The following is a 20,398-nucleotide window of genomic DNA, read 5'->3' on the forward strand; positions in this document are numbered from 1 at the left end:
TTTATTGTTTTTTTAAATTTTGTCTGGTTTCAGATTGGGCTCCCCATACTTCAGGACTGGACACTTCTGGCAAGCGAGTGCAAGACACTGTGGCCCGAGAGCGGAGTCAAATAGACAGGAAAAACAACAGAACTGAGAAGCTTTACACAGGCAAGTTATTAAGAGTCAATGAATGGATAGGAGGCTCTTTTTATGCCGAGTGGCATTTTTTCCTTTTTTCTTACAGAAATAGGTCTCAAAGGCTGAATTGAATGTTCACGCTCAATATCGATTTTTCTCGGTTTTTCAGTTGATTTCATTTTAAGTTTAGTTCAAATTCATTTCCTAAAAGGAGGGCAAATTATACTCTCCGAGAATGAAAGTACAAATCATGGAGCAAAAAAAACCTGTGTGAACTTACATAACCTAATTTTAGATATGCATAAAAGTAATAATTTAGATATAGCAAAATATTATAACATTTAAAGCAATGCTTACACTCAGTTTCATTTTCAGCACCTGATGCGTTTGTTGCGAGGAAGTCTGACAAAGAAGCGACAATAGCCGGCGATCCCTTCAGTGCCAACAGGAGTTTCGACCTCCCCAAAGGAGATGGAATGAAAATCAGGAAGAGCTCAAAGGGACCCACTTCCTTCGTGGAAATCAAAACTGACAGAGATGAATTCACGAGTAGGCTATGTCTTATGGTCATTCTTATTGTGAGCGCTTACTTAATAAATGACTCATAATATAAAGCGGCTATAACCCTGTGTTCCATATTAACTAACCATTTGCTAAAAAGGAGTTATAGGATAATTGAGTTACTAACGATTAACAGATGCGCTTTTTGAAAAGAGGGATCTTCAGAGAGGTCAAAAAATAACCTCTCCAGTTATTCGTGAAATCAGTTTGAAAATGTACAGAAACGGGTTCAACTATTTTAGTGCCACCGGCTGAAAAACTGAAAAAACCACCAGCAAAAAGCGCAACTCAGTTCGATGCTCCCGAAGAGAGGGAGAAAATAGAGCTTCCGTCTCTTCAAACTCCTATTGAGCAGCCTCGCATCCATTCCCCTCCCTCGGTCGCCACCGAAACACTGTACGAATGCGAATACTGTCCTGAAGTGTTTGCAGAGGTTCAGCATCTAGAAGAGCATGCGAAACTTCACACCAGTTAGTCTTAACTTCATCATGTTCTTTTTCAGACTCTTGAAAATGAATCAAAATCAAGCTAAATATTTTAGGAATTGTTAGGATCTTTAATCACTTTTCAACAGATCTTTAATCATTTTTCAACAGATCTTTAATCTACGTGAAAGCTTTCCTTGAGACTTTTTAAGATTTTTAGGAAACTGATTTTCAAACTTTGGCTTTTTCAAGTTCAATTGGTTTTTCTGGCCAGATGAAAGCGTTGTGAAATGTCCAAACTTGTTTTTAGTTCCTCCTCTAGAGTGTCCAAAATGTCCCGAACGTTTCTGGGACGACCAGCACTTAAAAGAGCATGTGACTGTTCATGGTAAGTTTGAGCTACATCAACTTCACAATTGCGTAAAAAATTTCAGAAACTCACGAACAGTTGTAAAATCAGGAACAAATCGGATTAATACTGTTTAACCAAATTAACCACTCATTACAATACAACGCAAAAAGTGTGTTTTTTTGGTTGAATGGTTTTTTGGTAGAATTTCTAGTTTTTCATGATTCTACTACTAATGTGACCTTATTTGTAACGGTATCCTTTTTTGGCCACCCTAAAAAAAATTTTGTTTGCCCTAAAAGTGATACTTGTAAAACATAACTGAAATTTGTTGCTCTAATCTTCGTGAATAAATTGAAGTTTTTCTGAACAAAAGTTCTTTGTTGTTTTATAGTCCCTCCCGTTGAGTGTCCTGCGTGCCCAGAGCGTTTCTGGGACGAGGAGGAGTTAGACAAACACAAAGTTGTCCATGGTAACAGTACTCGTTCATAACTACCTTTCTAGTTTTGACAGAAGCTTACGATTCTGAAGAAATATCAGCAATATTTGATTATTTTACAAAATTTTGAAAGCCAAGTTCATTTCAGCCCCGAAATTGCCCTGTCCTAAATGTGATGAAATGTTCTTCACCAAGAAGGAAATGAAAAAACATGTCAAGATACACGGTTTGTTGCTGAACTATCATCAAAAAATTTTAGTGCTTTGCTTTTAAATGTAAACAGTTTTTTCGGTGTTATGTTTTAGATCCTTCCGTAAAGTGTCCAAAGTGTACTGAACTTTTCTTCACGGAAGCAGAAATGTTGGAGCACATAACTATTCATGGTACGCCGGTTTCATTGACCTGTAAATTAATTTGAAGTCTTGGACTAGATGACTTCAATTAAAAAAAATTAAGTATTTAATTTTACTATAATGTGAAAGTGAGATTACCCTTTAGATCCAAAAGTGGAATGCAGGGATTGTGATCAGTTGTTTTTCACTGAAAGCGAAATGGAAATTCACTGGTCTGAAGTCCACGGTTCGACCTTTTGCTCCTACTTTCTGCAAATTGTAAAATTGTGACTGAATAATGAATGAAAATTGTTTTCAGAGAAGAAGCATGTTTGCAAGAAATGCGGAGAGGCATTCTTTGAAGAAAGTGAACTGCTGCAACATAAACCAATTCACGGTAAGATAAACTAACAGAGTTCCTTTAATAGGAAAGGCGAGTGTGTGTGTGGAGGGGAGTTGAGATAACTTACTCATTTTTACGTCTTCCTTCTTGCTTATTGATTGAATATCAAAAGCATTAGTCTACAAAATTCAAACTTTGAAGAAGCAAATATTGCAAATGCTTGTATTCTAAACAAAGTAATTTTACAATGTTATAGAACCCCAAATAAAATGCGTGGCCGACAAGTGCAATTGGAAGTTCTTCTCCGATGAAGACAACGAGCAACACTTTGAGTTATATCACAGTGAGTTAGATTAAACTTCTAGGGGTAGCTAGGTTAGGTCCAGTCAATAATCCTTAACTATAATCCAGCGCCGTCATTTCTTTAAAAAATATATTACCTTTGAAGTCCAACTGTTTGCTGAAGATCTGTTATACTTAGGATTCATTGCTTTTTTGGTTTCCAAAGAGATTAATTTGTCCTGTATACGTTTAGAACCTCATGTTAAGTGCTCGGAGTGTCCCAAAATGTTTTTCAACTGGGAGGAATTGGAACATCACTACAGTTATGTCCACGGTCAGTCAAGTGCTGAAGAACTCTTTTCATTTGGCTCTTAAGAACTCCATAAATGTTGTCCAAAACAATTATATATCTCGCGTAGTAGTTGATTGATGAGCACCTATGTCATGATGAAGGCTTTTATAAAACTGAATTTTTTTTATTCGTTTTATGTTCTTCTTTTTTTTCAGCTGAGAAGTTCAAGTGTCCTAAATGTGATCAGTGGTTCATAAACATAGAAGACGTTAATCACCATCTACCAGTGCACGGTTAACAAACATTTTTTAAAAGTTTTAGCAAGCGTTGTCAAATCGGAATATAGTTTTTTTTCTGCTTTGGAAAGTTTTGACCAAAAACTGGCGTTCACTTTTTGCGCGATCACTCCTCAATACTAGTATACATTGAATGCAGCGATGAAATTTTTGGCAAAAACTTTTCGCTCTATTTTGGTAGAGCTCGGAAAATCAAATTGGTCAACTTATCAAATATGTTCAAAAGACAAGCCTCCTGAGAACAAAATACGTACTATGTTTCAATTATGCTAACGAGTTTTTTGTTGCAGTATACAAAGCTGATGTCGATCATCAGAAAAAAATGAACAAAACAGATAACTCTAAACAAAAATTTCACAAAGCGGGACAAAATTAAAAGATCAAGACTTAAGTTCACTAGAACTAATAGGGTTTTTAGGCATTTACTATGCCAATGCCAAACAGTGGTTAAAAACAAAAAATAGGCAAGAATAAAATATCAGTTTGAGCTGATTTTGAAATTTAACATCACAATCCAAGTAGCCTTGAAATTTCGACCAGATTTCTCATTAGTTTTGATGTTTTCTCTTAGATCCTCAGATTAGCTGTCCAGAATGTGGAGAAAAGTTTTTCACAGAAGATCGAATGCGTGAGCATAAAACTGTCCACGGTAAGACGAAAAACATCATACTTTCCAAAAACCAAAAACCTATAAATGAATAACGCGTCGTTTGCTTGTGCGACTTTAGTTATCTTTCAATTCGCTCTAGTTACCTTAAAAAGAAAAATTGCTTTTGTCTAACTTGCCCAAATCTGTTTCAGAGAAACCGTTCATTTGCCCAGACTGCCCTGAGTCATTTTATACAGAGAAAGAACTGAACAGGCATACAGTTATTCATAGTAAGTTCAGTCAGATGGCAAGTGAGTTGTCAAAAACGGCAAGTAGTGAGTACATGCGTGACGAGTCATCATGGTGCGAATGAATAAGTGGTTTTCACTCATGGTATTGTTCTGTTCGTTTTCCATTGTTTTGTTTCAGATTTAGGGGACTTAGCGGATTTAGGGGACCTTAGGGGATTTAATTGTAACTTAGAGGATTTTTCGGGTTTTAGATTTGACCCTCTGACCACCCAAAGGGTCCTCTTTGTTAATAGTCAATTTTGGCCGATCTACCCTTAGACTTTCTAAAAGCGCTTTCAACGCCAAAATATGTAAACAAAATATATTACCAAGATTATATTTTCTGATCTTTATACTTTTTTAGAGTATCGTGTGCCTGAGCTCAAATGCAAAACATAATAACCTTAAAATGTTGAAAATATTTCAGTTTGCAGAACTAAATTCTATGGAGTGTTATGCACTTACTTTTAATGTTCAACGCGTAAATACAAGTATTTGGGAGCATCAAAAAAATCCAGCGTTCAGCGCACTTGCACATTCATTCCAAAATGAATTCCGACGAGCTAATGTTTTCATTAATTTTCTAGTAGACTAGAATTTTTTTTAGTCTTCAACAATCTTTGAAACTAGTTTACGATTAAAGCATCTTTACTTTTGTTCCAACCATTAAATCAGGTACCATAAATAATTTTTGGAATGGGTCGAGTGATATATCATTTTAAAAAACTTTCAGTCTTGATTCGAATGACGTTATAAAATTTTCAAAAAATATCCAAGTGTTGAGAAATTATAGCAATTTAGTTTAATTTCGAGCGAATAACGCGATCAAGTAACGTTCATTATATTAAAATTTTCTCTTTTTTTAGAATTTAAGGCTAAAAAAACTTGATTTTACTCTAAAGAAAACTAGTTTTGGATGTTTCATTCAGCGCTTGTTTAGCAATAAAGGTTTTCTTAAAAGATTTTAAGCTATTGTACAAAAAAAGAAATTTAAATAAAATAACTGATTAAATATTTTCTTCCCATTTTTGTGTTTGGTATTCTTTTATTGGAGAAAAATGTTGTCAATATTGCGAAATTCACTTACTTTCTACTTTTTTATAATTCTCAAATAATACCACGCACTAAAAATGACATTAATCTGAAGAAAAAAAAACTATTTCTTCTAATTTTTTTAATGAGTTTTGTCGGAACAGTATGTGCTACTTGCACAGCAACCGGCTATCCTTATTTTGTATTAGTTTTTCTCGTTTTATTGTCTTGAAGGTTATGACTTAATAGTTGTGCTCGGTGTGTTTTTTTTGCCTGACCTAGTTTGAATTTTTGACCCGCCACTTTTGAACGGAGTTTTTTGCACATTTAAAAAGTATTAAAAATTTCAGCTCAAATTTTCTAAGATATTTCATTTGTGAAAATTTGTTCAAAAACTTACAATGTTTTGATAACTGGCAAAATGGGACAATCAATTTGCGATATAATCGGCTGCTACGAGTTTTTCGGTCACGTTTCACTTTTGTTTCTTTAGAACCTCAGCTGAAGTGTCCCAAATGCACCGAGATGTTCTTCACGCAGGAAGAAGTTGATGTCCACTTGCCGATCCATAGTAAGAATACACCAAAATCAACCAAAATTAGCTCCAAAATAAATACGCCTTCTTATCTTATGGCGTGCATTTAATTCCCGCATTACAACTAAAAGAGTGCTCCAAGTTAAAAATTTACGCTAATTATTTATTGATGCTAATCAAGCATTCATTTATGTTTGTAGAGCCGCAAGTGAAATGCATCAAATGTGAAGAAATGTTCTTTTCGATTGAAGAAATGGAAGCACATCTGCCTATTCATTGTAAGTTAGCTTCGAAAACTCCCTCATCGAGTTTTTATAAAGAAATATTTTTTTTTTGATTTATCAGCCTTTTAGAATGATTCTAAAGGGATCCAAAATGGTGTATCTGACAGTAGACATAAATATAATCCAGATTTAACAAATGAAATGTTCAAAATAACAGCTATTAAAATAAACGTTCAAAATAAACGCTATCCATTATTAGATTATCTAGGAAACTGTTTGCCTTATCACATTTTCCAATTTTATTAATTTCAGTCGTGAAGAAAGCCGCTCCTCCACCACCACCCCCTGAACCCGAGTTCGTGCCTCCGCCGGTATGAAATAACTTTGTATTATCAAATAGATGAAAAGTGTCCAAAGCAAAATAGACAAAAAGTGACTATTGAAAGCACGAAAAAAAATGCTTACGTCTGTTTGGACTTATGTACAGTAGAGTGAACTCGATCTAGACAAAGTTATTTTTAAAAAATTGCTAGATGTTTTCCTTATTTTGGCAAGTTTTTTTTTCAATTTCTGTCTCACAGCAAAAACGGGTTATTTGAAACAAAGAAAGGAGTAAATTTTTCGATTTTCCATGAAAGGGGTTTGAAGAAAAAATGTTTTTTACCATTACCAAACACCACAAAAATTATTTGGATTTGCATATCATATGCCCATCTTTTTATATGCGTTTAAAATGCCTTTAAACTGCCCTTTTAAAAATCCGTCCGCATGATATGTCTGGATTCACCCTTGCCCAGATAAATAAACTCGGTTTCCTGCTTGGTTTTCACTTATACGTTTACAACAGACATTTACAAATCTTTATTTAAAAAGAAATTCAAAAAAGATCTCGAACTACAGTATTGAAAAAAGTAAAACTCAGTGGTGAAAAAATGACTGAAATAATTTTTCCTAACATCCAAATTTATACTACCCAAACAGTTTTTAATAAACTGCCGAGCAGTAATGCGTTGGTATGGTAAAAATAAAAACTTCGGTGTATGTTCTTAGCTCAATAAACAACACTCGACAGTTTCAAGCAAAAAAACGTTTGCATATCCTTTTTTGATAATATAACTAAATCATTCATAACGAATAATTAGCTGAATAAAGTAGCTTTAATTCACTTTTCTGTCCGATGATTTTTTTTGCATTAACAGATCGATAGTTTTTATTTGTATTTAAGCGTATTTTTTGCCTCTGGCTGAACTTTGTTGATTGAATTGGTTTTGTTTACTTTTCAGCTGCCAGAGCTAACTGAAGAAGAAACCGTTGAGCTGGTTAGTCAATTTCATCGTTTTTTATTTCACAGCTCTTAGCCCTTTTACTCAGTGTTGCATTATGGTGTTATGTTTTTCATCACAACAAAATATCTCAAGTTAAGGCCCTTTATCTGTAGACAAGGAGCAAGATATAGCTTTGTTAATACTAAGCGATTTAACCTTTTATTTTTAGCTTGAAAAGCTTTTTCTGGTTAATCAGAGTAATCAGACACATGTCCGCTTCTCTGAAGCTTAAAACCTCTGGCGCTGTTGACTCGTGAGTAGATCTTTAATGAGCGTCGTTTAAACGAGAAATGTGATCCTTGAGCTACCAAAATCTTGAATCAAGTGCTGATGCACTAGCCGCTCGAATAATGCCAAAATCTGAAGGTATCTTAGAGAAAAAAAAGTCATGACATCTTCAATGCTTCAAAGACATCTTCGAAGATAGGCTTTTAAAAGTAATCAAAATCTATTGTCAATAAGCTTATATCTTTCGTTTCCTTCTTGTTTTGAAATTTTTTGAAAACAGTCCATATAATATAATTCTTTTCTTCTTTTTTAAACTGTCGAAATCAGTTTTTAACTCAAAATATTGTTAAAGAACAAAGCAGCACAGGTGTTAACTAGCGCAGAAGGTTGGAATGTCCTCACAGCTATAATGTGTTCGCGACAGAACACAGTCGTGGCGCAAGCATCCGACGAGGAAATCCGAAAAGCCGTCTCGTTTATTCTCACTCGCCAAAACACGAGTGCCGCATCCCGATGCTCGAGTAGCGTCATCGCGACTCCTCGGAGTTGCGACGAGGAGTACTCGCTGTCAGTCGCCTCGTGCGGCCCCGGTGATCGGGACTCGGATATTCGCGAGCCGGTGAAAACTCGCGATGACGAAGTCTATGAGGCTCTCGTTAAAGAGTTGTCACTGTACTCGATCTCAGAGCAACCGGTGTGAACAAATAGATATAGGCAATGAAATAAAGTAGTCAGTTGGGACAAAATTTTTGGGCTTATAAAGTTTATGTAGGTCCGTAAAACTGTACCGTTCATTAGCTAATATTTTTCTTGAGGATTGATGATCCTTTGTTTGTAGCATGTTTTATCTATCATTTGCGCGATTCGATGTTGAACTATGCCAGTTCAACTCTTTTTTTTAGCTTGGTTCTTCTATTCAATTTTAGATGAGCTGTCGAAAGGTGTGCACTGAAATTGACTTCTATTTTCTGGAAGATTTTTGTGTTTGCTTTTTTGTAGCTGAAATAGTTATTTAGTCAAATTTCTAGCTGAAAAATTAGCTAAAGTGTTCTTGAAACTGATCAATTCTTATAATCAACTCTAAATGACAGGTCTGTGTGTGTAGGTTGTCGAGGAAACTAAAATACCGACGCCTGTTCCTGAACGAGAATTAGACCCTCATCTGAAACCACGACCAGCTCCACGAAGAAAGTTAGTGTGACATATAAACTAACCATCATATGATTTGAAATCTACAGAAAAAATGGGAAAAACTTATTTTTAGCGAGAACAGTATTTTCACGTTTGATGCCCAAAATGTTGCGAAAAGCTTGCAAAAAGACTAAGAACGGATCTATGATTTTCTTGATGGAGGAGGGATTTCAAAAAAATTTAAAAATTTGACCGACCTTTTCTATGTCGACTAAATTGGACGTTTCAGGCACTTTTTGCAAAACTCCGGCTCTACCCCTCGCCTGTTTCGAGCGCCCCGCCCCTAAATCCGCCCCTGGAAAAAATTGAATGATTCTTTAAAACACTACTTGGGGGCTAGAAGCTGATAGACTAAATAGTGTCTTATTCGTTTTAATATTGATTGTGCATTTTTCTCTGCAGACTACCCAAATTCAAGAAGCCACCGAGGACTGCGATACCCCCTTCGAGGATGGAGCCAGAGCCAACTCACGATCCCTTGGATTACCTCGCCAAATACTGCATCATTGTGTAAGTCATCAAAATGAAAGATGTAGGGGTGAGCGAGGGTAAGGGAAGGAAGTCTGTCACATTTTTCAACGGCTTGTCACAATCTGCGTAAGCCCTGACAAACCGTTGAGAAACTTTTTGAAGGTATTTACTCGTTATTTTGGAAGCAAAGCATAAAAGCACGAGGGTAAAAGTCTGCCTATTGAATATGGACTGCATATAATTGATAAAATTTCATTAGGCAAATTTTAAAGGTGACGTCACAAAGCCATATGTCTCCATTGAACTGAAGAGCAATGAAACGGCCGCCCGCCTTGATAAAAAATAGGTGATCTTTCGGCATCCCCGATACCACCGCTGTCGAAAAGGCAGAATCTGTGTTTCGGTAGGTCAGAATTCCTATCAACGGTTGGTTGGGTCACGGGTAATTCCACTGTTTCTTGTCGTTTTAGAGCTCTGAGTATTGCAAATCGAGAGCGTAAAGCTAGTTGCACAGCTTTTTTTTTCCACAAAGTATTGCAGGCAATTTGCAATTATACTGCTGTTTACGGGCACTTGCTGGATTTTGGTGTTTTGTTTTTTCTTCCGAATTAGAGTTTCGCATGTCCGACTGACCAGAGAATACTTCGTGGCTGTGGTCATTGCGCGAGGAAACTAGATCATCGCCAAATGTAATAGCCGTCTCCTCGCATGTGTGGGAGTGCCATATCTTGAAAAGTTTAAGTGTTCGTTTCCGTTTTCGCTTTTTCTTTTCTGTATTCTCGTGGCCACCAATAATAAGAGTGGAACATTTGCGTTGCGATAATCCCCAAGAGCTTTGGCTCATTTTGTGTAGCATTTTTGAATGATAAAAAGACAGATTGAAGCAACGTTTGCTTTCCTTCTACCGGAAAATTGCGTATTAAACTTAATTAATTATTATAACATACAATCTTTAGGCAAAGCTGGATTTTGCAACTCAATTGATTCTTAAAATTTGGTTTTAAATGAATTAACACGTGCAGGGTAAAATATGATAGTTTGGTATATACTAACGCTTGCTAATCGCAAGCGTAATTAGTACATCAAAGAATAAATTCAATTCCTACACAATTGAGCCTAAGATAAATTAGCTTAGGGTAAAAAAGAAAATGTAGGGCAGAATGGCATAGGCCAATTTAGAGCATAGGTCAAAATGGTATAGGGCAATTTGGTAGAGTATAAAATGGAATAAGTTAATCTGTCCCGCTACCAGGGGTTCAGTGGAAAAGTTTATTTTTAAAGGTTCGACGCAGCTGTTAAAGCACTCTTGTAGCCAGATTTTTATCACATCAAGTTTGAGCAGCGGCTAGGCACTCTGGTACAATTTTATTTATTGATGAACACGAAAAATAGCATTAGATTTGCGCCTACGAAAAATGGAGAAGACAATAGCAAACAGATTACAACTTCAGTTTTAACATTTACAAGTTTACAAGATTCCGTTTTAATTGTATTCCATTTGCAGGAAGGACCGTGTTCCCCTGTACAAGAAGGTGTTTCGGGACACATTGGAAAGACAGAAGAGCAGGATGGGCATAGACTATGAGGACGAAGAAGACGAAGTGGTCAACAAATTCCGACTCATGCGGAGAGCCAAATCGGGAGGTAAACTTAATACGGAACTCAGCAGTACTTAAATGATTATAAAGAACTGAAGTTTAAAAAGACAAACCAGTTACGCATCTTTCTTTGGTGGGAGCTGGTAATAATTTTGCAAAAAATGAAAAAGTGTTTTTTTTCCTTCCTCGGAAAAGACGATGAAGACTAATACTGCGTTTATTAAGCGACTGATTATGTTTGAATTTTTTTCCAAACTTTTCAAAATGCCAAAACAACTGATTCAAAAATTGACCCATCTAAATTTAGTTTGATATTGTTCGATAAACCTTATACTTTTTGTTCGATAAGCCTTTAACAAGATAACAGTGTCCTAATTGCTCTTCACAAACAATGAGACCATCTGAAATTTCTCTACCATTTTTTTCGTCTTTCCAGCTATCAAAGTTGACCCCGAGACAGGTGAGTTGAGTGACCCCACAGTGTCGATCGTGAACCCAGATGACCTTCCGAAGACAGAGGGCGAAGAGGACGATGGACCTCAGAGGGAGGAATTCGAAGGAGATTTTGACCCCAGACTGAATGTGGATCTGGAATTGACAAAAAAATCTGTGGAGTATGAGCACTACTTGGTAAGAATTTGTAAATTCTGATTATTTTAACAATAGAGGATAACTCAAACGCAAATTTCATTGGTTGCGGTTAGAAGGAAGGGCCGTTTGCGCTATCTCGCATTGTATAAATAAATTACCAAGAAAATATCTAGATTGTGTATTGCAAACTTTGCAAAACGATGCAATGAAAGTCCTTAAAGTTGGTTTTTGAAACCATTAACCGTAAACGATTATCGCTAAGCGATAAGCATGGGCATTGCAACATGATACTAAATTTTTCCCGTTAGTTTTTTTTTTACAGAATTCATCTGTTTATTTTATCAGAATACTGATTTTTCTATTAAATTTGGTAATTAAGCGCAGAGTTGACGAACTTTTATGCGTATGAGTTTCGAGGAGCGGGAACGTATAAGCTTTGAGTTTCATTTGGTTAGTGAATATTGATGCTATTTTAACGTTTGCCATTGTGTTTTATATATTTTTGCAAAAAAAATGCGAAAAAAAAATTAAAAAAAAAGACGTGCTTTGTAGTTTTTTGACATGTTTAATTAAACATACGTTATTTTTTTTGTTTTGGTGTTTTCGTCTCTTTTTCTGTCGGCTGGCTTACCATGTTAGCTTTGAGTATTTAGGTTTGAGTGTGGTCTGAGCATTTTCAGTGTAAGACTACACGACAAAATTAACGACCACCCATCTACAATTTTAACGTTATTCTACTACATCTAAGGTTCTTTCAGCCATTCTGTACCGCTTGCAATTTTTTCATCTAATTCAGTCGCCCTCTTAAAAAAAGTAATCGATACGGAAAAAGTGAATACATTTTTTGGAAAAAGTTTTGAGGTAGAGTAATTGCAACTCAACTCCCTCTTCTTTTTTTCCTATAAAATGAGCTTTTGGTTTTTGCTAGATGAATCAGCGGGAGCTGCTGAACAAGATCAACTTCACAATCTCCAACATAGAGTCCAGACAAGTCAAGATGTCACAGGACAATATGCAGATGGAAAGTGAGTACTATTAACGAACTCAGTGAACTTATTGTGTAATCATTGCATGAATAAATCAAAAGAGGGCAATTTTCTGCGCAGAAAATTAAGTACATCATTCAAAGATATTGAGAGCATGGAAAACTTGCATGGCAGTAAATTTTTTATGGGATCGAGGATTTTTCTACTGCCACCTGAATGTCAATCAAAAACAAGGGTCGGACAGGATACTTTAAGATAGTAGCAAAGATCCTTTAGAAAAAGTTAGCTACCAGATTTGAGAGAGTGGCGGTCAAAACATCGAATCCACGGAACACAATGTACCACAAAAATTTATTGTCCATTTTTGGAATCTGTAGAAAAGTTTAGAGGCAGTATTCAATTCTGTTACGAGAGTGAGCCATTTTTACTGACTCCATTATACACCGTTTAAGACTTGTCTGCGGGATCCTTTAAGTTTAAGTTGTTCAGAGTCGATATTTTGATTTGTGTGATAAAAAACTGTCATTTTTTCAGAGGAAAGAGTTAAATTAATTTGTCAGTTTGCCCGAAATGAACTGAAAGAAGAACTGTTCCCCAAACCAGAGGCTGACTCTAAGAAGGGAGGCAAGAAGGGAGGAAAAGACAAGGGCAAAAAGGGCAAAGGGAAAGGAGGGAAGAAAGGGAAAGGCCCTGAGCCAGTGGAGTTTCCCGAGTGGATGAACACGGAGTTGGTTGAGGATGTGAAGAGTGATGAGTATGTGATGGCTAGACTGGACGAAGACCAATGGTGGATGGTAAGTGTAAAGGGACGATGAACAGGCGAAGGTATCCAGCTCTTTGTCGAGGCAACCCATGATCGGAGCGGGGAATCCCACATGGTTGAAGAACCGAATGCGCGAATTTTGTCAGCCTATACGAATTCATTATTCTTCAAACAAGCAATAAAATCAGTCAGTTTTGCATTGATTAAAGGGCATTGATTGGGTGAGAATTTTTGCACATTCGGTTCTTCGCTAATGAGACTAGACCGATTTGTGCTCGTTGCCCGAGGGCAAGGCAACAATTGTCAGAACAAGAAAGTTACCGACAAAAAGCATGAGTTGCTCAAAGAGGGGCTCAATTTCAGATGTCTACGTGTTTCAAAAAAATGGATTGATGAAATTAGCTTTTCTAAGAGACAATGAATGAAGTGAAGACACGTATTTCGTTCTTATTTTTTGGTTTTTTAAAAGTCTAAGAATTATGACACGCTCATATTGTATTGTTCGTGATTTGACTTCTGATTTCGTTTTAAAGTCAATTCAATATCATTTGGTATTAGAAGGCACATAACGCTCTACAATAACAAAATGCAGTTGGCTCAGCAGACAATGTGAAGGACTGTAGTTTAAAAAAAGGTTTTTGTTTTTAAAAAATATCAGCAAAAATATTATTCATTGACCGTTTTCTTTGATTTGTTTTACTTCATGAAAAAAAGGGTCAATCATCATAAGGTTCTTGTAGCTCAAATAGTTTTAAGATGATGTTTTCAAAAATTAGAAATTCAAAAATGGTTTTAATTTTCTAGCAAATCAAAATAACACCATGAACCTTGTTTAGGAAAGCAACGGATTTAAAAGTGATTAAAGGCCGTTTGGAATCCTTTCTTAAATCTAAAACAACAAAATGAAAGTTTTGAACTTTTTTATGAATCACATCACACTATGGAAGTTTTAACTGTGGAAGTTTTAACACTGTGGTCAAATCAATTGCAAAACGGCAGAACAGTTGATCCACCCACAAAACGCTCGGAGTTTCAACCGCAGACTTTTTGAGGAAGGCGAACTCCTTGCTATATAACAAACGTTTTTTCAAGTAATTAGGAACATAACAGATTTTTGGCATTGGTTTTTCATTATTAAACAAAAACTGATACACGGTAAAAATGTTTTATTGAAACAGCATAAGCCAGTTACTGCGTCAGTAGCTCAACATTTTCAGACCACTTGTGGTTTATTTGTGGTACAGAATTTGGGGTGAAATGAAACACCTATTTTTTTCGTTTTCATTGATCAGAACAACTAGAAAACAAAATGAAAGTTTTGAATTTTTTTTTATGAATCACACAGTGGAAGTTTTAACTAGGTCAAATCATTTGCAAAACGGCAGAACAGTTGATCCACCCACAAAACGCTCGGAGTTTCAACCGCTGACTTTTTGAGGAAGCCGAATTCCTTGCTATATAACAAACGTTTTTTAAAGTAATTAGGAACATAACAGATTTTTGGTATTCTTTTTTTCATTATTAAGCAAAAGCTGATACACGGTAAAAATGTTTTATTGAAACAGCATAAGCCAGTTACTGCGTCAGTAGCTCAACATTTTCAGACCACTCGAGGTTTATTTGTGGTACAGAATTTGGGGTGAAACGAAACACCTATTTTTTTCGTTTTCATTGGTCAGAACAACTAGAAAACAAAATGAAAGTTTTGAATTTTTTTTATGAATCACACAGTGGAAGTTTTAACTAGGTCAAATCAATTGCAAAACGGCAGAACACTTGATCCACCAACAAAACGCTCGGAGTTTCAACCCCTGACTTTTTGAGGAAGGCCAACTCCTTGCTATATAACAAACGTTTTTTAAAGTAATAAGGAACATAACAGATTTTTGGCATTGGTTTCTCATTATTAAACAAAAACTGATACACGGTAAAAAAATTAAATTGAAACAGCATAAACCAGTTACTGAGTCAGTAGCTCAACATTTTCAGACCACATGTGGTTTATATTTGTGGGTTTTTTTTGGTACAGAATTTGGGGTGAAATGAAACACCTATTTTTTTTTCGTTTTCATTGGTCAGAACAACTAGAAAACAAAATGAAAATTTTGATTTTTTTTATGAATCACATCACACAGTGGAAGTTTTAACTAGGTCAAATCAATTGCAAAACGGCAGAACAGTTGATCCACCCACAAAACGCTCGGAGTTTCAACCGCTGACTTTTTGAGGAAGCCGAATTCCTTGCTATATAACAAACGTTTTTTAAAGTAATTAGGAACATAACAGATTTTTGGCATTGTTTTTTCATTATTAAGCAAAAGCTGATACACGGTAAAAATGTTAAATTGAAACAGCATAAGCCAGCTACTGCGTCAGTAGCTCAACATTTTCAGACCACTTTTGGTTTATTTGTGTTACATAATTTGGGGTGAAATGAAACACCTATTTTTTTCGTTTTCATTGGTCAGAACAACTAGAAAACGTTATTGTTTGAATTTTTACACTTGAAATAACCTAGATAAGACTTGATCAAGTTTTTTAGGACAACTGTTTGATTGAAAGGATTAAAGACAAAACTGAGAATACTAAAAACCTTATGTTTTTTTCATGTGTTGAACTCGTTCAAAACTTAAATAAACCTACGCTGAAATCTCAAATTTAAATATGCTGATTGCTCTATTTCCCGCCTTGAACTATATGCAATCAGTTTAGTTATATACAAAGTTGTTAAGAATTTCGACAAAAAACGACATTTTTTTATTAAAATATGGAATATTTTCAAAATTTGTATAGCTAGTTTTTGTTCGCATTGCTTAGTAGTGCATCTGCTTTGAAAGAAAGATTTCTTAAAACCGAGCAATAATTTTGTCATTGTTAAATTTTTTTTAATTAAAAAACTGACTAAAAAGTTACAGTTAGCTTCATCTATGGTACTTGTATGCAAAACTTGAAAGTTTATTTTTGACTGAAACTTGATTTTTTATTTGAGAGCATACATTTTGTAAGATGAATAGCAACTGAGTCTAAAGCTAACAAACAGTATTGCAATTCGAACTTGCATACTATCGAAACTCTATTTGAAACGTTATGGATCATAGGCACAATTTTTTTTTCATAAATTTGCGTAATTTCTTAGTGATTCAGCTCATATTGCATAAAATTAAAAAACAAATTATGATTGAATTCCTACGTGTCATATTCACGTTTGGTGCTTGTTTTAATACCACCTAATGAGTGTAAATTTTTCAAGCTCTCTTTAACAAAACCATTTAAAGTTTCTAGGAATACGATGCTTTTTCTAAACTCAATCAACACCAAAAACAACTGAAATTGAGATTTTGGCAATAAAATTGAACCATTCTGCTTTTTTGTAGCATAAAATTTTGTCTCTTTTGCCAAAAAATTAAATAATTTTGTTTTCCATCAAAATGACACGCTCTGTTTTATAAAGTACGAATTAATTTTTTGCGTAGTTTTTCGGACTCTTTTGCGTAGTTACTATTTTTGCCAACAGCTGATATTTTAAAAACTAGTTCTCAAAATACGCAATTAGAATAACTATTTCAGCTGTTTTTTGTTGTAAATGTCTTGCGTTTTGCTTGTTGGGTTTTTGATCTATTCTTTTATCTGTTGGCCTATTTGGTGTTTTGACAACAAAATTTTAGGCAAAGGCTAGCAGTTAAAACTATCATTCGAGGTGCAGCAGAAAAAAAGCTGGGAAGTTATCAGAAGTAGAAAGAGAAAAATCCATCAAACGAAACAAAAATGTATGAAAAGAAAAGAAGAGGGTTGACTTTAAAAAAGAGAATAGCCAGTTATAAATAACTGTAAAAATTGACACTAAGAGGTAAAAAAAGCAAACAATATTTGACTAGACGACCGATGAGTCAAAAATTGTCATAAGTTTTTCCAAGAAAAGTTTTCATGTATCTCCAAGGTTTCAACCTTCTTTTCTCACTCACCGAAGCCCACACGCTGAAAATTATAAATTCGCCTTTCATAGCGACGTATTACCAGACAACTAAACTGATATAATATCAGCAGAAACCCCTTAAGCCGAAAAAAAATTTTAAAGAGAAAAGAAAGAAAATTACTATTAATAAATATCAGGTAACAATTCAGCACCTTTTAAGAATAAAAAAATGCATTTTAAATATAGTAACGATCGCTTAAAACAAAATTTTTTCTATAATTCAGAAAGCAAATCGATTAATATAATCATACAGACGATAATTTGACAGTTGAATTTTTCCCAGAAAATAAATTCTCTCTCACGAAGTGCTACTCGCAAGTGCAACCCTTGATAATCGCAAATTCTAGACAAGTAGTTTGTGGGTGTTTTTTTTTCACGCAAGGACAGTTATCACAAAAATACGTTGTACGAGGTTGAGTGACATATACCTAAATAGCCTTCTGAATCGTTTTCAAAAAAAAAAAAAATTTTTATCACTGTCCAGAAAAAATCTCTACTACCTTTTATGATCTTCATAGGAGTTTTGAGCTAACAAATGAGCAAACACATTAATTCAGTTTTCTCTGAGTTACCCCAGACAGTGCTAAAAATCAATTTGTACGTTGATGAGCTTGTTAATAACTAAATATGAAGCTTTTATTAGCTCCTTTTAGTTAAACTCAGCCTCCTTTGAAAAATTTTGAAATATGGAAAAAAATTGGATGATATAACGTTTTTTTTTGCAGAAACAATACAATAGCTGTTATCCACTAGCGTGCCGAGGGGGGAGACTGCCCCCCTCATTTCTGGTTGCCAAAGTTTTCCAAAGGGTCACCCTTTGATATAACTTTATGACATCCATTTTTTGCTGAACAACCTCAAAATTTTTCCAAAGACGCCTTTGGCGCCAATATGAATAATTTTGAGGGGGTGGCGCTCGCCGAAAAAGGCTATTTTTTGATCAAAGTTTTCCAAAAAGTGCCTAAAAATGCCTTTTTTTGGCCGTTTTTTGAAAAATTTGACTGTGGTGCAGAAAACTTTTCACAAAATAGGGTCCTTGATATCTATTTTAGGAGAGCTCGGAAAACCAATTTGGTCAACCTAAAAAAAGGGCGACAAAATTTTTAAAGTTTTTTGAAAAACCGCCACCCCCTGGAAAAATTTCTGCGCAAGCCGCTGCTGTTACCACTTTCAGCGCGACTTGCACAGCAACCGCATTTGAGCTTTGAAATTGAACAAAAATAAATTTTATAAGAGAATTTTTAAATAACGAACTCAGTGAACTTATTGTGTTAATCATTGTATAAATAAATCAAAAGAGGGCATTTTTCTGCGCAGAAAAATAAGTACATCATTCAAAGATATTGAGAGCATGGAAAACTTGCATGGCAGTAAATTTTTTATGGGATCGAGGATTTTTCCACTGCCACCTGAATGTCAACCACAAACCAGGGTCGGACAGGATACTTCAAGATAGCAGCAAAGATCCTTTAGAAAAAGTTAGCTACCAGATTTCAGAGAGTGGCGGTTAAGACATCGAATCTACGGAACAAAATGTACCACAAAAATTATTTAATTCTGTTACGAGAGTGAGCCATTTTTACTGACACAATTATACACCATTTAAAAATTGTCTGCGGGATCCTTTAAGTTTAAGTTGTTCAGAGTCAATATTTTGATTTGTGTGATAAAAAACTGTCATTTTTTCAGAGGAAAGAATTAAATTAATTTGTCAGTTTGCCCGAAATGAACTGAGAGAAGAACTGTTCCCCAAACCAGAGGCTGACTCTAAGAAGGGAGACAAGAAGGGAGGAAAAGACAAGGCGAAAACAGGCAAAGGGAAAGGAGGGAAGAAAGGGAAGGGCCCTGAGCTAGTGGAGTTTCCCGAGTGGATGAACACGGAGTTGGTTGAGGATGTGAAGAGTGATGAGTATGTGATGGCTAGACTGGACGAAGACCAATGGTGGATGGTAAGTGTAAAGGGACGATGAACAGGCGAAGGTATCCACTTCTTTGTCGAGGCAACCCATGATCGGAGCGGGGAATCCCACATGGGCGAAGAACCGAATGCGCAAATTTTGTCAGCCTATACGATTTCATTATTCTTCAAACAGGCAATAAAATCAGTCAGTTTTGCATTATTTAAAGGGCCTTGATTGGGTGAGAATTTTTGCACATTCGGTTCTTCGCTAATGAGACTAGAGCGATTTGTGCTCGTTGCCCGAGGGCAAGGCAACAATTGTCAGAACAAGAAAGTTACCGACAAAAAGCATGAGTTGCTCAAAGAGGGGCTCAATTTCAGATGTCTACGTGTTTCAAAAAAATGGATTGATGAAATTAGCTTTTCTAAGAGACAATGAATGAAGTGAAGACACGTATTTCGTTCTTATTTTTTGGTTTTTTAAAAGTCTAAGAATTATGACACGCTCATATTGTATTGTTCGTGATTTGACTTCTGATTTCGTTTTAAAGTCAATTCAATATCATTTGGTATTAGAAGGCACATAACGCTCTACAATAACAAAATGCAGTTGGCTCAGCAGACAATGTGAAGGACTGTAGTTTAAAAAAAGGTTTTTGTTTTTAAAAAATATCAGCAAAAATATTATTCATTGACCGTTTTCTTTGATTTGTTTTAGTTCATGAAAAAAAGGGTCAATCATCATAAGGTTTTTGTAGCTCAAATAGTTTTAAAATGATGTTTTCAAAAATCAGAAATTCAAAAATGGTTTTAATTTTCTAGCAAATCAAAATAACACCATGAACCTTGTTTAGGAAAGCAACGGATTTGAAAGTGATTAAAGGCCGTTTGGAATCCTTTCTTAAATGTAAAACAACAAAATGAAAGTTTTGAATTTTTTTATGAATCACATCACACCATGGAAGTTTTAACTGTGGAATTTTTAACACTGTTGTCAAATCAATTGCAAAACGGCAGAACAGTTGATACACCCACAAAACGCTCGGAGTTTCAACCGCTGACTTTTTGAGGAAGGCGAACTCCTTGCTATATAACAAAGGTTTTTTAAAGTAATTGGGAACATAACAGATTTTTGGCATTGGTTCTTCATTAATAAACAAAAACTGATACACGGTAAAATTGTCAAATTGAAACAGCTTAAGCCAGTTACTGCGTCAGTAGCTCAACATTTTCAGACCACTTGTGGTTTATATTTTTGTTTTT

General features: G+C 35.3%; 1 protein-coding gene across 3 annotated transcripts in view; it reads left to right on the forward strand.

Moving 5' to 3' along the window:
- LOC134843867 (uncharacterized) overlaps positions 1–19,026 on the forward strand; it is a 42,248-nt gene extending 23,222 nt beyond the window's left edge. For all 3 annotated transcript variants that reach the window (XM_063860178.1, XM_063860180.1, XM_063860179.1), the window contains 25 exons: positions 34–150; positions 496–669; positions 924–1,151; positions 1,417–1,494; positions 1,850–1,927; positions 2,043–2,120; positions 2,200–2,277; positions 2,393–2,473; positions 2,546–2,623; positions 2,826–2,912; positions 3,105–3,185; positions 3,359–3,436; positions 4,011–4,088; positions 4,241–4,318; positions 5,844–5,921; positions 6,086–6,163; positions 6,422–6,480; positions 7,393–7,428; positions 8,768–8,853; positions 9,256–9,363; positions 10,829–10,968; positions 11,359–11,552; positions 12,442–12,538; positions 13,034–13,293; positions 18,925–19,026. In XM_063860178.1, coding sequence (XP_063716248.1) covers positions 34–150; positions 496–669; positions 924–1,151; positions 1,417–1,494; positions 1,850–1,927; positions 2,043–2,120; positions 2,200–2,277; positions 2,393–2,473; positions 2,546–2,623; positions 2,826–2,912; positions 3,105–3,185; positions 3,359–3,436; positions 4,011–4,088; positions 4,241–4,318; positions 5,844–5,921; positions 6,086–6,163; positions 6,422–6,480; positions 7,393–7,428; positions 8,768–8,853; positions 9,256–9,363; positions 10,829–10,968; positions 11,359–11,552; positions 12,442–12,538; positions 13,034–13,293; positions 18,925–18,942 — 2,546 coding nt within the window. In that variant the 3' untranslated portion in view covers positions 18,943–19,026. The remainder of the gene's footprint in view (positions 1–33; positions 151–495; positions 670–923; positions 1,152–1,416; positions 1,495–1,849; positions 1,928–2,042; positions 2,121–2,199; positions 2,278–2,392; positions 2,474–2,545; positions 2,624–2,825; positions 2,913–3,104; positions 3,186–3,358; positions 3,437–4,010; positions 4,089–4,240; positions 4,319–5,843; positions 5,922–6,085; positions 6,164–6,421; positions 6,481–7,392; positions 7,429–8,767; positions 8,854–9,255; positions 9,364–10,828; positions 10,969–11,358; positions 11,553–12,441; positions 12,539–13,033; positions 13,294–18,924) is intronic.
- The last annotated feature ends 1,372 nt before the right edge of the window (positions 19,027–20,398 follow it).

Source organism: Symsagittifera roscoffensis, chromosome 4 (genome assembly GCF_963678635.1).
Source record: "Symsagittifera roscoffensis chromosome 4, txSymRosc1.1, whole genome shotgun sequence".
Lineage (NCBI taxonomy): Eukaryota > Metazoa > Xenacoelomorpha > Acoela > Convolutidae > Symsagittifera > Symsagittifera roscoffensis.